This window comes from Trematomus bernacchii, unplaced genomic scaffold (assembly GCF_902827165.1).
Source record: "Trematomus bernacchii unplaced genomic scaffold, fTreBer1.1, whole genome shotgun sequence".
NCBI lineage: Eukaryota > Metazoa > Chordata > Actinopteri > Perciformes > Nototheniidae > Trematomus > Trematomus bernacchii.
In genome coordinates, this window is record NW_022987720.1 from 24,222,453 (window position 1) to 24,234,507 (window position 12,055).

The 12,055-nt window shown below is 41.7% G+C and overlaps 1 protein-coding gene across 1 annotated transcript; it reads left to right on the forward strand.

Annotated features, from left to right (window-relative positions):
• Positions 1-1,936: 1,936 nt before the first annotated feature.
• gys1 (glycogen synthase 1 (muscle)) lies at positions 1,937-12,048 on the forward strand. Its single transcript, XM_034142661.1, has 16 exons — positions 1,937-2,100; positions 4,233-4,351; positions 4,710-4,891; positions 6,087-6,278; positions 6,924-7,109; positions 7,245-7,389; positions 7,578-7,695; positions 7,892-8,012; positions 8,129-8,235; positions 8,365-8,424; positions 8,946-9,138; positions 9,392-9,518; positions 10,125-10,220; positions 10,325-10,488; positions 10,573-10,653; positions 10,743-12,048. The coding sequence occupies exons 2-16, from the start codon at positions 4,234-4,236 to the stop codon at positions 10,980-10,982; spliced, it is 2,130 nt and encodes a 709-aa protein (XP_033998552.1). The 5' UTR covers positions 1,937-2,100; position 4,233; the 3' UTR covers positions 10,983-12,048.
• Positions 12,049-12,055: the final 7 nt, after the last annotated feature.

Consider the following 12,055-nt stretch of genomic DNA (forward strand, 5'->3'; position numbering starts at 1 on the left):
ATGGGACTTTGTGGGGATTTTTGGATGGGGGGTGCATTTTTGTTCATTTTTTAATGAGTGGGGTTGGGGGGGATGAGTAACATTTAACTCAACATTCCTGTTTTTGTTCTTCAATGAAACAAATAATTGTTCAATAAAATAATAAAAACGTGTTCTGTTCTACTTAAAAAAAAATCTGTTGAAATGTCATGTTTTTTTGTTTAATTTTGCATCAAATATTTCCAAAATTCCCCAGCTTAACTTTCCATGGAAACTTTCCGGAAATTTACCGGAAACTTTCCGCCCCTTTGCAACCCTAGTCAGAGGTCACCGCAGACCAACAGATGATAATGCTTTGCTCAGTGACACCTCAGCTGTGCAGGTCTTTACAAAACTCAAAAGTCATAAATCACAGGCCCACTCTATCATGACTAATATACCTGTGGTCCAGCCTATAAATGGTGAAGGTGTTGGACCAGGGGTGTCCAAACTTTTTTAATTGAGGGCCACATACAGAAAAATATACAAAGGGCTGTATCGAAGGGCCACTCACTAGAGGTATATTGCCTCATAAGTTCAGTTATAAGTTAGCAAAATCAATCAAATGCAGGTAAATTATGCTTGTGAGTGTTGGCAGCTCATCCCTTAAAACAGAAGCCTCAGATTGATTATAATAAGGAGAAATAGGAAGGGTGTATTTCAAGCTTGTTATGTAAACAACGGCCCCTACACACGGCGGCGTGCGTTGAAGCTTGCCGGCGGGCGTGTCTGAAGCTCGACCAACAACCAATCACATGAATCTCCCGCCCCGGACACACAAGCACGCGGTTTGATTGGCTAGAGCTTGTACTGGCATATGATTCGATTGGCTGACGCTTCCGTCGAAGCTTCAAAAGTAGAACATTGCTCTACTTTTGAAGCGAGCAACGCAAGCAAAGCGAAGCTTTGCTCCCACAATGCAGTTCGGCAAAGCGTGACGTCACCCCATTCAAAGTGAATGGGCAGAAGCGTTGAAGCTTCAACGCACGCCGCCGTGTGTAGGGGCCGTTAGTCATTGGGCTTTTTTCTTATCAACTAAGAAAATGTTTCCAACTATAATTGCATTTATTTGAAAAGTGGTCTTATTAACATATGAATACTACTGTGTAATATATTTGTACATTTATATTTAAGAAGTACAATATAAGACAAGCACAAGTTTCATTTGTGGGCGATATCCCATTATACTTTTTGAATTTGCTGAGGGCCGATTCAAAATGGTCCGCGGGCCACATTTGGCCCCCGGGCCGCAGTTTGGACACCCCTATGTTAGACCAGGGGTTCCCAAACTTGACCCCCAAAATAACTGCATTCTACAGATGGCAAGTCCGCCCCTGAAAAATGTCTATGCACACGTTATTATTAATAATAGTAATATACAAATAACACAGTGTTTCCCATACATCGACATACAAACCCCACAGATCCTCAACTCCTCAATCTCACTCATTAAGGCGAGACACGGCAGGCGGCCCCCACTTTGGGAACCCCTGTGTTAGACAGACAGGTGGCAGCCTGTGTAAAGGGTTAGAGCAGGATAGATCACAGAGATATGTAGAGGGGTTGGGTGTCTTAATGTCACTAGTCACGTTGTATTCTCACAACTATGCTCCTATGACCCTTAGAAGACATTATAAATAACTCTCTCCCTCCTGATTAGAAAGAAAATGTTGCCTGGCTTCCCATGACTCCCCCTTTTGTATGGATGAAAGATAATTCACACCAACCACGGCATCCCCCTTTAACCTCTGCTCAGCCAATGGCGTCTTTCAGCTGAGGAAGACGCCCAGTTTCCGTGTCGTCGTGTGCAGAGGCGGAGATAAAGAGGATACTGAGGCCAATAGGAGTGCAGCTCATGAATAATGTCACAGCAGATCTTGCGCATTCACCAACCAAAACCTTCTTCCTGCAACTGTCCCTCAATCTGACAGCAAACGCACCAAACCAATGTGGATCGCTGGCATTTAACTAGAGCCACCGCCCCCTTTTTTCTCACTGTCCGATGGTTTTAATGTTTTTGGACTGACTGCGACAGCTGCCCAAGTGTTCATCATCTTCGTGAAGTTAGGACAAAACTGAAGGGTGAGCAGACATCCGTGTTTTTATTCTCAATTACTGAATACTTCCTAAAACAGACTGCGGCGCGCACTAGGACGCTGTCCTTTTGCGCGTGTCCGCTGCTCCAGGAGATGCATTTTGTCACGTCCGCTCCTCCGCTCGTGAGAAATACACACAGCAGCATGCATATTCAGCCGGAAAGTCTGAAGTCGGGTCGATAGTGATGTTGTTTCACCTGCTAGTCTTCAGCCATCGCCCGAAGCAGTGCGTCCTCCATTGGGACGATTTTTGGACAAAGCCTGAATTGAATATGTTCCTTTCCCGAGACCTGTAGGCCCACTGAGCAGTTCAAATCAAAATATGACTTTGACAAGGGCATGAGGACGATAATTATAGTGAATGCATGTTCATGTGAGTGTCAGTGATTCATTATAAAGCATCCATAAAGTGTGGCTTCCCAAGCAGGTAAGGGTTCCCATACAAAGAGACCCTAAAATGAAATGCAATGAGCAACAGTTCAGCTTTTACACTGTGGTATTTACTCTCGGTTTAAGGACAGTGGTTTGTTTATCTGTTTGTGTCTCCATCCATATCAGACTAAACTATACAACTGATCTCATGGGCTCGTTTAAAGTCCCTCTCTATAAAAAAACGTGTTTTGCACTTCATTACTTCACTTGGATATCCCTGCGTCACTGTGCATTATATTGTGTGTGCTGTTGAAGTTCAGATGTATTTGCATATACATAGAGTCTAGATGTTGGAGAAAGAGTAAAATAAACATGTCTGCAGTGGATATTGAAGATATGATCTGATGACACGCATGCATACAAATGGTGAAAAGTTTATTTGGCAATATGTTTGTCATTGATTTGATGGCACTTTTTATTTCGATTGGTGTCCTGGCCTGTATCATGTTGGACAGTCAGTGAGTCTAAACTAAACTCTAATCTCGAGTCTAAACTCCCTTTTGTCTGATATCAGTATCAGTATCAGTTCAGGACAATCACTCAGACATTTGAGATCAGCTCATTGGTTAGATTCACTGATTGAATTTCTGGTGAGCATGTTAAAACCACTATATAGATAGTATTGTTTTACAGGATTAAGAGCATTTCCTCTGTGACACAATCGAACAACAACCGTTAGTTTTTGGGAGTTTTCTCCACATGCGTCAACTTGACATGATTTCAACATTTCATAGTAGTGTATCATCAATCACTGGATCATGTTTATACCTGATCCGTGCCCTCGTTTGTGTCTTTCTTCATCCTTTGACACATCACTCTGATATGTGTTCAGGAGATTGCACCAGAACTGAAAAAAAGTCGTATTTTAGTACATTTTATAGCAGGAGCGTAGTCCTTTCCTTATTATGCCTTTTGATTGTCTCCACTGCTAAAAGTGAGACTGATAATTTAACTTTTGTTGCAATATATGAATATACATTTTGTGTGTGTATGTGTGTGTTATGTAGTTTAAGTCAGTAGTTGAGCGAAGTAGTCCTTTTGACCTGAAAAAACCCAATCACACAAACATATTTACATATAATCCCTATCACCCAGTGAACCACTTCAGGGTTGGGTGTTTGCACAGGATCCAATAATAACAGCCAAAGGTAAAGCTGATAAAGTGACCAGAAAAACAAAACAAAACATTGAAACATACAGGATACTCCAAAGGGTGATTTATTTTTAAATAAAAGAAACACTATTTAAAAATGTTTGACTACAATTGAAATCATCAGGGTTTCCCCAGGAAGGATTGTGAAAATGGTAAAATAATTGGGAAAAGTGGTGTTTACATCACAGTAGTGTTTCATAATAGTGTTGAGAAATAGGATGTTGAGTCTGTTAATGACAGTAAACAGAAATGTCAGTCACAAAAAGGTTACAGTGTTTTAAAAATGTGTTCAAAATAATCTCTCAGTTACTGTCATCTCAGGCAATTGGTTGAACGTCATGCAATTAAACGTTTTTGTATCCCAAGGTTAAAGCTGTAATCCTTTGGGCACAAAACAAATCACATTTCATTGTAAAAGGCTTGTTTCTTAGTGTTAATTGCTCACACATCTACAGACTCTTGGTAAATAAAATCAATCAATGACCATCATGTAAGTGGTCCCATCTCATCAGAGGGTGTTTGTGTTTACCCAGCATGCCGCTGGCTCGCAGCCTCTCTGTCACGTCCCTGTCTGGACTGGAGGACTGGGACGAGGAGTTTGATTTGGAGGACGCTGTCCTTTTTGAAATTGCGTGGGAGGTCGCTAACAAAGGCAAGTCTATCTGTGTGGTTGGTCCTTGCTCGTGTGTATTTATATCTGCACTTTTTATGCAAATAAACAGTTTGCATTTATAAAAACTGAATGAAAAATGAAACTCTTATACACTCAAAACACTTTACTAGTTCCTCCCTGTGACAGCTGCTTGGATAAAGCGGCAGCTAAATAAAAAACATCTCAAATCACTTTTTAAATAAGTATGTTTGTGGTCAGATTTTCTGGTCTAATCTTGTTTATTAACACACGCTGTAAGAGAGATCTTTAATGCTTCGTATTTTATACAAGGTTAAATCTCATATCTTTGTCTGGACTTTGTGTGTGTACGTGTGGCTCGTTTGCTTCATGTGTAAAGTTGGAGGCATCTACACCGTCATCCAGACCAAAGCCCGTCTGACCGCAGAGGAATGGGGGGAGAACTATTTCCTGGTGGGTCCCTACGTGGAGAGCAACGTGCGCACTCAGGTGGAGCTGATCGAGCCCACCAACCCAGTGCTGAAAAGAACCATCGACAAGATGAACGCCAGTGGGTGTAAGGTACTACCACACCTGCACCGTAAACACAACACTGCTGCTGAAATAAACCTGTACGTTACACTGAAGGACAAGGTCATTCTTACTACCTATAGTAGGATTATGTGAATGTGAATTACACCAAACATTTTAGAGATCATCTTCAGACTCATAGATTGTGTATATATAAAGATCAGGCGTTGACCACGTCTCTTAACCCAGTGACATTTCCTCGCAAAGGTTAGTGGTTGTATCGGTGTCTCTCTCTCTCTCGCGCTCACTCCACACACTCCAGAAATAGAAGACGATCAATGTATGTGTGTGTGTGTGTGTGTGTGATACTTTTAGAGCTTTTTGTTGTGTAACCCGGGGAGTGCTGTGGAATGATGGGTCAAGGCTAGTAGTGCTTTTTAAAGAGATAGTGCAGAGTTTTCAACAAAGCCTATCTGGTTCACCTTGAGTCACACAACCTTTAATCTCACAACAGACCAGCACCAGACAGTTAGTTTCGTAAAAGATATTAAAGTCCTGTGTTTCTACATTAAATCATAACCTGCATTTCAGTTTAGTCGTACTTCAAGTGCCCTACTTTTAGTGCTATTCAGCATGAAAAATATCATCAAGGTTAATCATGAATGGAATGGTTGTATGTGTTAGTGTAATGAGTGCCTTACGCAGGGTCCACACAGCGGTGTGCGTTGAAGCTTGCCGGCGGGCGTGTCTGAAGCTCGACCAACAACCAATCAGATGAATCTCCCGCCCCGGACACACAAGCACACGGTTTGATTGGCTAGAGCTCGTAATGGCATATGATTTGATTGGCTGACGCTTCCGTCGAAGCTTCAAAAGTTGAACATTGCTCAACTTTTGAAGCGAGCAACGCGAGCAAAGCGAAGCGACGGAACCACAATGCAGTTCGGCAAAGCGTGACGTCACCCCATTCAAAGTGAATGGGCAGAAGCGTTGAAGCTTCAACGCACGCCGCCGTGTGGACGGGCCGTTACAAATAGAGCACTTTTATGTTCGAGAAAGAAGGACTAGACCATTCAGTTAGTGGAAAAACATGATCAAAGTAGGTGCTCACTAATGCATGTAACCAAATAAATAAGTTGCTGTTACTTATGTGAATATGTTTCCTAAGATTGCGTAGTATTCGTGTTTGGCATAAAGAATTAAATACAAATGTCTCTATTTCCCCTGTTTCTCCATTTTCCTGCAGGTGTACTTTGGGCGGTGGCTTATTGAAGGCAGTCCCTATGTTGTTCTGATTGATGTGGCATTCTCTGCCTGGTCTCTGGACACCTGGAAGAGCGAGTTGTGGGAGCTTTGTGACATCGGCGTGCCTTGGTTTGATCGTGAGGCTAACGACGCCGTGCTGTTTGGCTTCCTGACGGCCTGGCTTCTGGGAGAGGTCAGCAGGAATAGAACTGTCAATCGAGAACATTTTTATGCACATTGAATGTAACATTTTGTAGCTTTGTCGCGTCAAAAGAAAAGGCAGTATACTGCGTGTTTATGTGCAGAGAGGATAAGTTATCTGTTGGTCCTTGAAAAGCTTGAAATGGTTTAAGAAGCCCTGAGAGGCAAGGGAGAAAAAAATCTGATCTAAATCGTTTTCTCTACTATATAATTTGTTACTTATGACAAAAAAACAGGCAGGATAATCCTCCTAATTTACTTAATTTTTATATTTTTGAAAAATATTTTGTTGTGTGTTTTTGTAATATTCACTTTGGCCACAAGAGGCTAAAGTGCACTAAAAGCATTAATGTTTTCTTCTAGGTGAGTTTGAATTTCTTCATGCACTCTATTTGCTAACCCACATTAACAGTACTGTATTTAGAGTGTACAAAGAATTTAAGAATGGATGTTTTTAGTCTATTTTCAAACATCGGGTAGTGGTGTGCTTTAGCATATTTTCGTGAAAAATGAACAACAAACCCCTTTTTCCCTCTCAGGGCTTCCATACTTGAAGCAACCATGAGGTATACGCTTGAATGCATGTTGGTGTAGATGTGCATAGTCCATAATAACCCTGTTTTCTCCTGTATCGCAGTATGCAGCCCAGAGTGAGGAGCCTCCACACATCGTTGCTCATTTCCATGAATGGTTGGCAGGTCTGGGTCTGATTTTGTGCCGACACAGACAGCTGCCCGTCGCCACCATCTTCACCACCCACGCCACTCTGCTAGGAAGATACCTGTGTGCTGGCAATGTGGACTTCTATAACAAACTTGCAGATGTACGTGTGTAACCGTGTATACCTTTGTTACAAACCCCAAATCATAACAATCAGAAAAACATGCATTATCAGACAGATATTCTACCAACTGTTTGCTTGATTGCACTCTCTCTCTCCTTTTTGTGTCTCGTTCAGTTTAACGTGGACAAGGAGGCCGGCGATAGACAGATCTACCACCGCTACTGTTTGGAGCGGTCGGCCGCTCACTGTGCACATGTCTTCACCACTGTATCACAGATCACTGCCGTCGAGGCAGAGTACCTGCTCATGAGGAAACCAGGTGTGTGGAGGTGAATTGAAGTGTGAAATATGGTCGGACAAACGGGTCGTACAGGACGGGGATATGATGTATTTCTCACTACTTTCTTACCTAAGGTTTCATCATTATTATTAGCAAACTTAAGTCTGACTGGTTTCTCTGCATTTATGTTTTGCATTTAATGTCCTTATGTTTTCCATCGCACACAGACATTATCACTCCCAACGGGCTCAACGTAAAGAAGTTCTCAGCTGTACACGAGTTTCAAAACCTTCACGCTCAGAGCAAGCATCGGATCCAGGAGTTCGTCAGGGGACATTTCTACGGGTCAGACAACATTAACAGCACATTTCAAACTGAGCAACGGAATGCAATGCCTGCTAGTTAAATGCTCTTTTTCTTTGTGTAAGAAAGAGAAAGATCAAACTCCAAAGAATATAGTTATTTTTAGGCAATTAGGATAAAGAAAACATTGTAATAATCCAGCTCTTGTGACAGATCTTGGTTTGTGTTTGACCATCAGGCACCTTGACTTCAACCTGGACAAGTGTTTGTTCCTCTTCATTGCTGGACGGTATGAGTTCTCCAACAAAGGAGCCGACATCTTCTTGGAAGCGTTAGCCAGACTCAACTATCTGCTGAGGGTAAGTGTGTGTGTGTGATTGTATTCAGCTGTTTACGTACATGCGTGTGTGTGAAATGTTCAAATCTTAGTTGTGAGAGTTTAACCTCATATTCCTGTATGTTCTGCCTGTTGCAGGTCAATCACAGTGACGTGACCGTCATTGCGTTCTTCATCATGCCAGCACGGACAAACAACTTCAATGTTGAGACACTGAAGGGCCAAGCAGTCAGGAAACAGCTCTGGTGAGGTTTCTTCTTACAGTATATTCAACATAGTGATTGATATTGTGTCAAGTGTGTATTGGAATTGCTATACTCATTGACTTCTTGTTGTCTTATTAAATGTATTCTCCTTTTGTTTGTCCCTAACAGGGATACAGCTCAGACTGTGAAGGAACGTTTTGGAAAGAAACTTTATGAATCACTTCTAGTGTAAGTTGACTACTTTCAGGCTCCTTCGTGGCACATTTATTATGAGAAATTACCTTTCGTATGCCTAATTCACACTTGGGCGTGACAAAGTGCGGCCTGAAGGCAAGCTGTCATTTATGTCTCAGGCTGCAAAGGCTGCTTCGACCGCAGCTGTTGTGATTAAGTGTGATAAGGTGTGACCAAACTAAAAGTTGGAGGATGTTGTGGCCAAGTGCAGCCAGAGTGTACCTGCAGCCAATTATTACAAGAACTTTCTACTTGAAAACACAAACATCATTGGGACAAGCTCCACTTTGAAGCCCCCTTGTGTACATTGAGCCTTATAACATCATCAAATGAAATGTGTGGAAAGATTTAGAAAAAATACACTTGATAAAAAAGTCTAGTAACAAAACAAAATCCAGAAGCTTTGTGTAGACATCGTTGAAACATCCTGGTGTACTATCCTCTTTCAAAGAAAATATGCTATTGTAACCATTTAACACATTTCCTGCAAGTCTAAAACAAGCTGTTTTTATCAGTGGGCAGCTGCCCGATGTGCAGAAGATCATTGACAAAGAGGACTTCACTATAATGAAACGGGCCATCTTCGCGACTCAGAGACAGTGCCAGCCTCCAGTCTGCACTCATAACATGCTGGAGGACAGCAGCGACCCCATCCTCAACTGTGTGCGCCGTATCGGCCTTTTCAACAGCGCTGCCGACCGTGTCAAGGTAAAATCAGCTGTCAAAAGACCTTAAATGGCCTAAAGAGCCACAAAAAAAGCTTTTTTCTTACTTTTGTACGTGTCACCCAAGATGCAGGCAAGTAAGAACACTTAGCTTAATCCTAGACAACTAATAATCAATTATATCTAATAGTGTACATCTACATTTCACACACATTTGATTTGAGCTTCATCATCCCAGACTATTACTGTTACTGCTAAAGTTAATCCTGATACTTAACGTCTTCTCCCTCCTTCAGATTATCTTCCATCCAGAGTTCCTCTCGTCCACCTCTCCTCTTCTTCCTATGGATTATGAGGAGTTTGTAAGAGGCTGCCACCTCGGCGTCTTCCCCTCTTACTACGAGCCTTGGGGCTACACTCCAGGTACGCCTCCTGCATGCTGACAATGTGGATTTATGGGTGTAGCCTTATTGTATAATATTAACATCTTAATCAGGTTTAGCAAATATTGGGGCTTAATCAGATTTTCTTCCCTTGTTTTAGTTAAGCATTAGGGGTGTGAGAATTTGTGATGGTAAATATAGTTATGTGATAGGTGTGAGTGTAAATGGCTATTGGCTAATGCTCTACTAGCTTTACTACTCTTGGCACACCGTTTTTCTTTTTGTACTTAGTTTATTCTGTAACCAATTTTTTAAGGTGATAAGGAATTATTATTTTAAATTATTTTTTAAGGTGATAAGGAATTATTTTTTTATATTAAGGTTAAAGTTTTTCTATATTTGTTTTTCCTTGTTTATAAAACTATATATCTCCTTATCCAATGAGATGTATATGTCCTTATCCAAGATAACAGCATAGCAGATCATTTGTTTTAATGTTGTCCCGACATGTATTTATAACAGGTTGTTTAATTGTTGTTATTTTGCATTATATTGAATGCCTTATTTTTTCTAAAATCTCCAATAAAATAAGACTTGTAAACAATAAACATGCTAATATGGGCATTATTGTTTCTGTCACCTTCAGCCGAGTGCACGGTGATGGGAATCCCATCAATCTCCACCAACCTGTCAGGCTTCGGCTGTTTCATGGAGGAGCACATAGCAGACCCCTCAGCATATGGTGCGTTTCTTATATTCAATCTGTTACATACTCAAAGTTTGTCTTTTAAAAAGAAACCATGGGATAACACATATTTTTCCACATCATGCTGTTTTTTTCTGCAGGTATTTACATCCTGGACCGGCGGTATCGGGGGGTCGACGAGTCGTGTAACCAGCTCACGTCCTTCCTGTTTCAGTTCTGCAAGCAGAGCAGACGCCAGCGGATCATCCAGAGGAACCGCACCGAGCGCCTCAGCGAACTCCTGGACTGGAAATACCTCGGCAGGGTGAGAAAACAAACCCCAAGGACTCATTTTGTCTGTGTGATAACTTCAAGATGAATTAATGTATTTTCTTGTTTCCTGCTCCAGTATTACATATCCGCCCGTCACATGGCCCTGGCTAAAGCGTTCCCTGACACCTACATGTATGAACCTACTGAGCCCACCTCCGTAAGTCATGTGATTTATGAATTCAAGGTGAAATCTTCACACTCCACCCTCTGATTGTGATTCTGAAGCCTTTTGGTTCTCGTCCCCAGACCTCAGGTTTCAGTTACCCGCGACCCGCCTCTGTGCCTCCGTCTCCAGCTCTGTCCCGCCACTCCTCCCCCCACCACAGCGAGGCGGAGGACAACGATGAAGAGGAGCGCTACGACGAAGATATGGAGGCAGAAAAGGACCGCAAGAACATCCGCCAGCCCTACGCCCTGCCGTTCAAAAACAAAACCTCTCCCCTGGGGGCCAATGGAAACGGCAATGGTGACGATGATGAAAACTGAGACACACAAACACACACTCATACATACATACGCATACATGCAAAACTTCACTAGTGAAAAAAAAGTCCTCATGTATTTCATAAATGTATGCAGTTGTGTGAATGCGAGTGTTGAATTCAATATCGACTTGTTGTGAAAAATAGCATCACTGTCCCAACCTGTTCGTACCTCAGAGATTTTAGACAAATATATGTTCGTTTGGTATGTTTTTGGTATTGCTTCAGTCACACCAGCAGTGCAACCATCGGTTAGCTTTGTGGAAGTGCAGCAGCTAGAAAGGGCTAAACGACGGCTCAACAAGGAAACTAATCAGGATTGCTGGATTTTATAGTGTACTAACACTGGATAACATACTGTAGGTCAAAAAACATTGAAAGGTTAACTATTTTGAGCCGAAGTAGGGGTTTTTATACTTGATTTAATAATGGTTTAGAGTGGGGAAAATATCCTAATCCTCCTTGCAACCAAATTATCATCTGTACAAAATCAAAGCTATTTTCCTGGTTAAACAATCGCTCTTGTAAAGACGGTGTCAGTGAGAATTCAGTGGACAGCACAGTGTAGCATCTATCTTTCAAATGCCTTGGAATGGAAATAAAATGCAAAACACACACACACACACACACACACACACACACACACAGCAACCAATAATGTCAGAAAACAAAAGATGTTCTTGTAATTTTGAGGATATGGTGTGTTTTAATTTTCTTCCCGCCTTATTGTATCACAGCCTTTCAGTGACGATCACGGATGAACAACCTTACACTCCTCTTATCTGTTTGTGTGTGCTTGTGTGGATCACTCCGGGGTTTGCCTATGTTTGACAAGTATTTATTTGTGACGGTAAAGAGATGAGACGGGGAGGAAAAAAGGGACGGAAAGTAACAATGTTGTCAGGTCATAAGAAAAGGCTGAGAATTGTGTCTTCAATGGAAGAAGGAAGAAGAAGGTTTTACCAGGCGTACGCTCCCTGTAAGAGATGTATCATTTGTTACAATCTTGCACAAGATGAACTAATAATAAAGTTGAAATAAACATATACCTGTTAGTGTTTTACAAAAGATCACTGG

Excerpts from the sequence above, each read along its gene's own strand:
- gys1 (XM_034142661.1), top strand. The coding sequence starts at position 4,234 with ATGCCGCTGGCTCGCAGCCTCTCTGTCACGTCCCTGTCTGGACTGGAG. Across the intron at positions 4,892-6,086 it reads TGAACGCCAGTGGGTGTAAG|GTGTACTTTGGGCGGTGGCT; the intron begins GTACTACCACAC and ends ATTTTCCTGCAG. Across the intron at positions 7,696-7,891 it reads GTCAGGGGACATTTCTACGG|GCACCTTGACTTCAACCTGG; the intron begins GTCAGACAACAT and ends TTTGACCATCAG.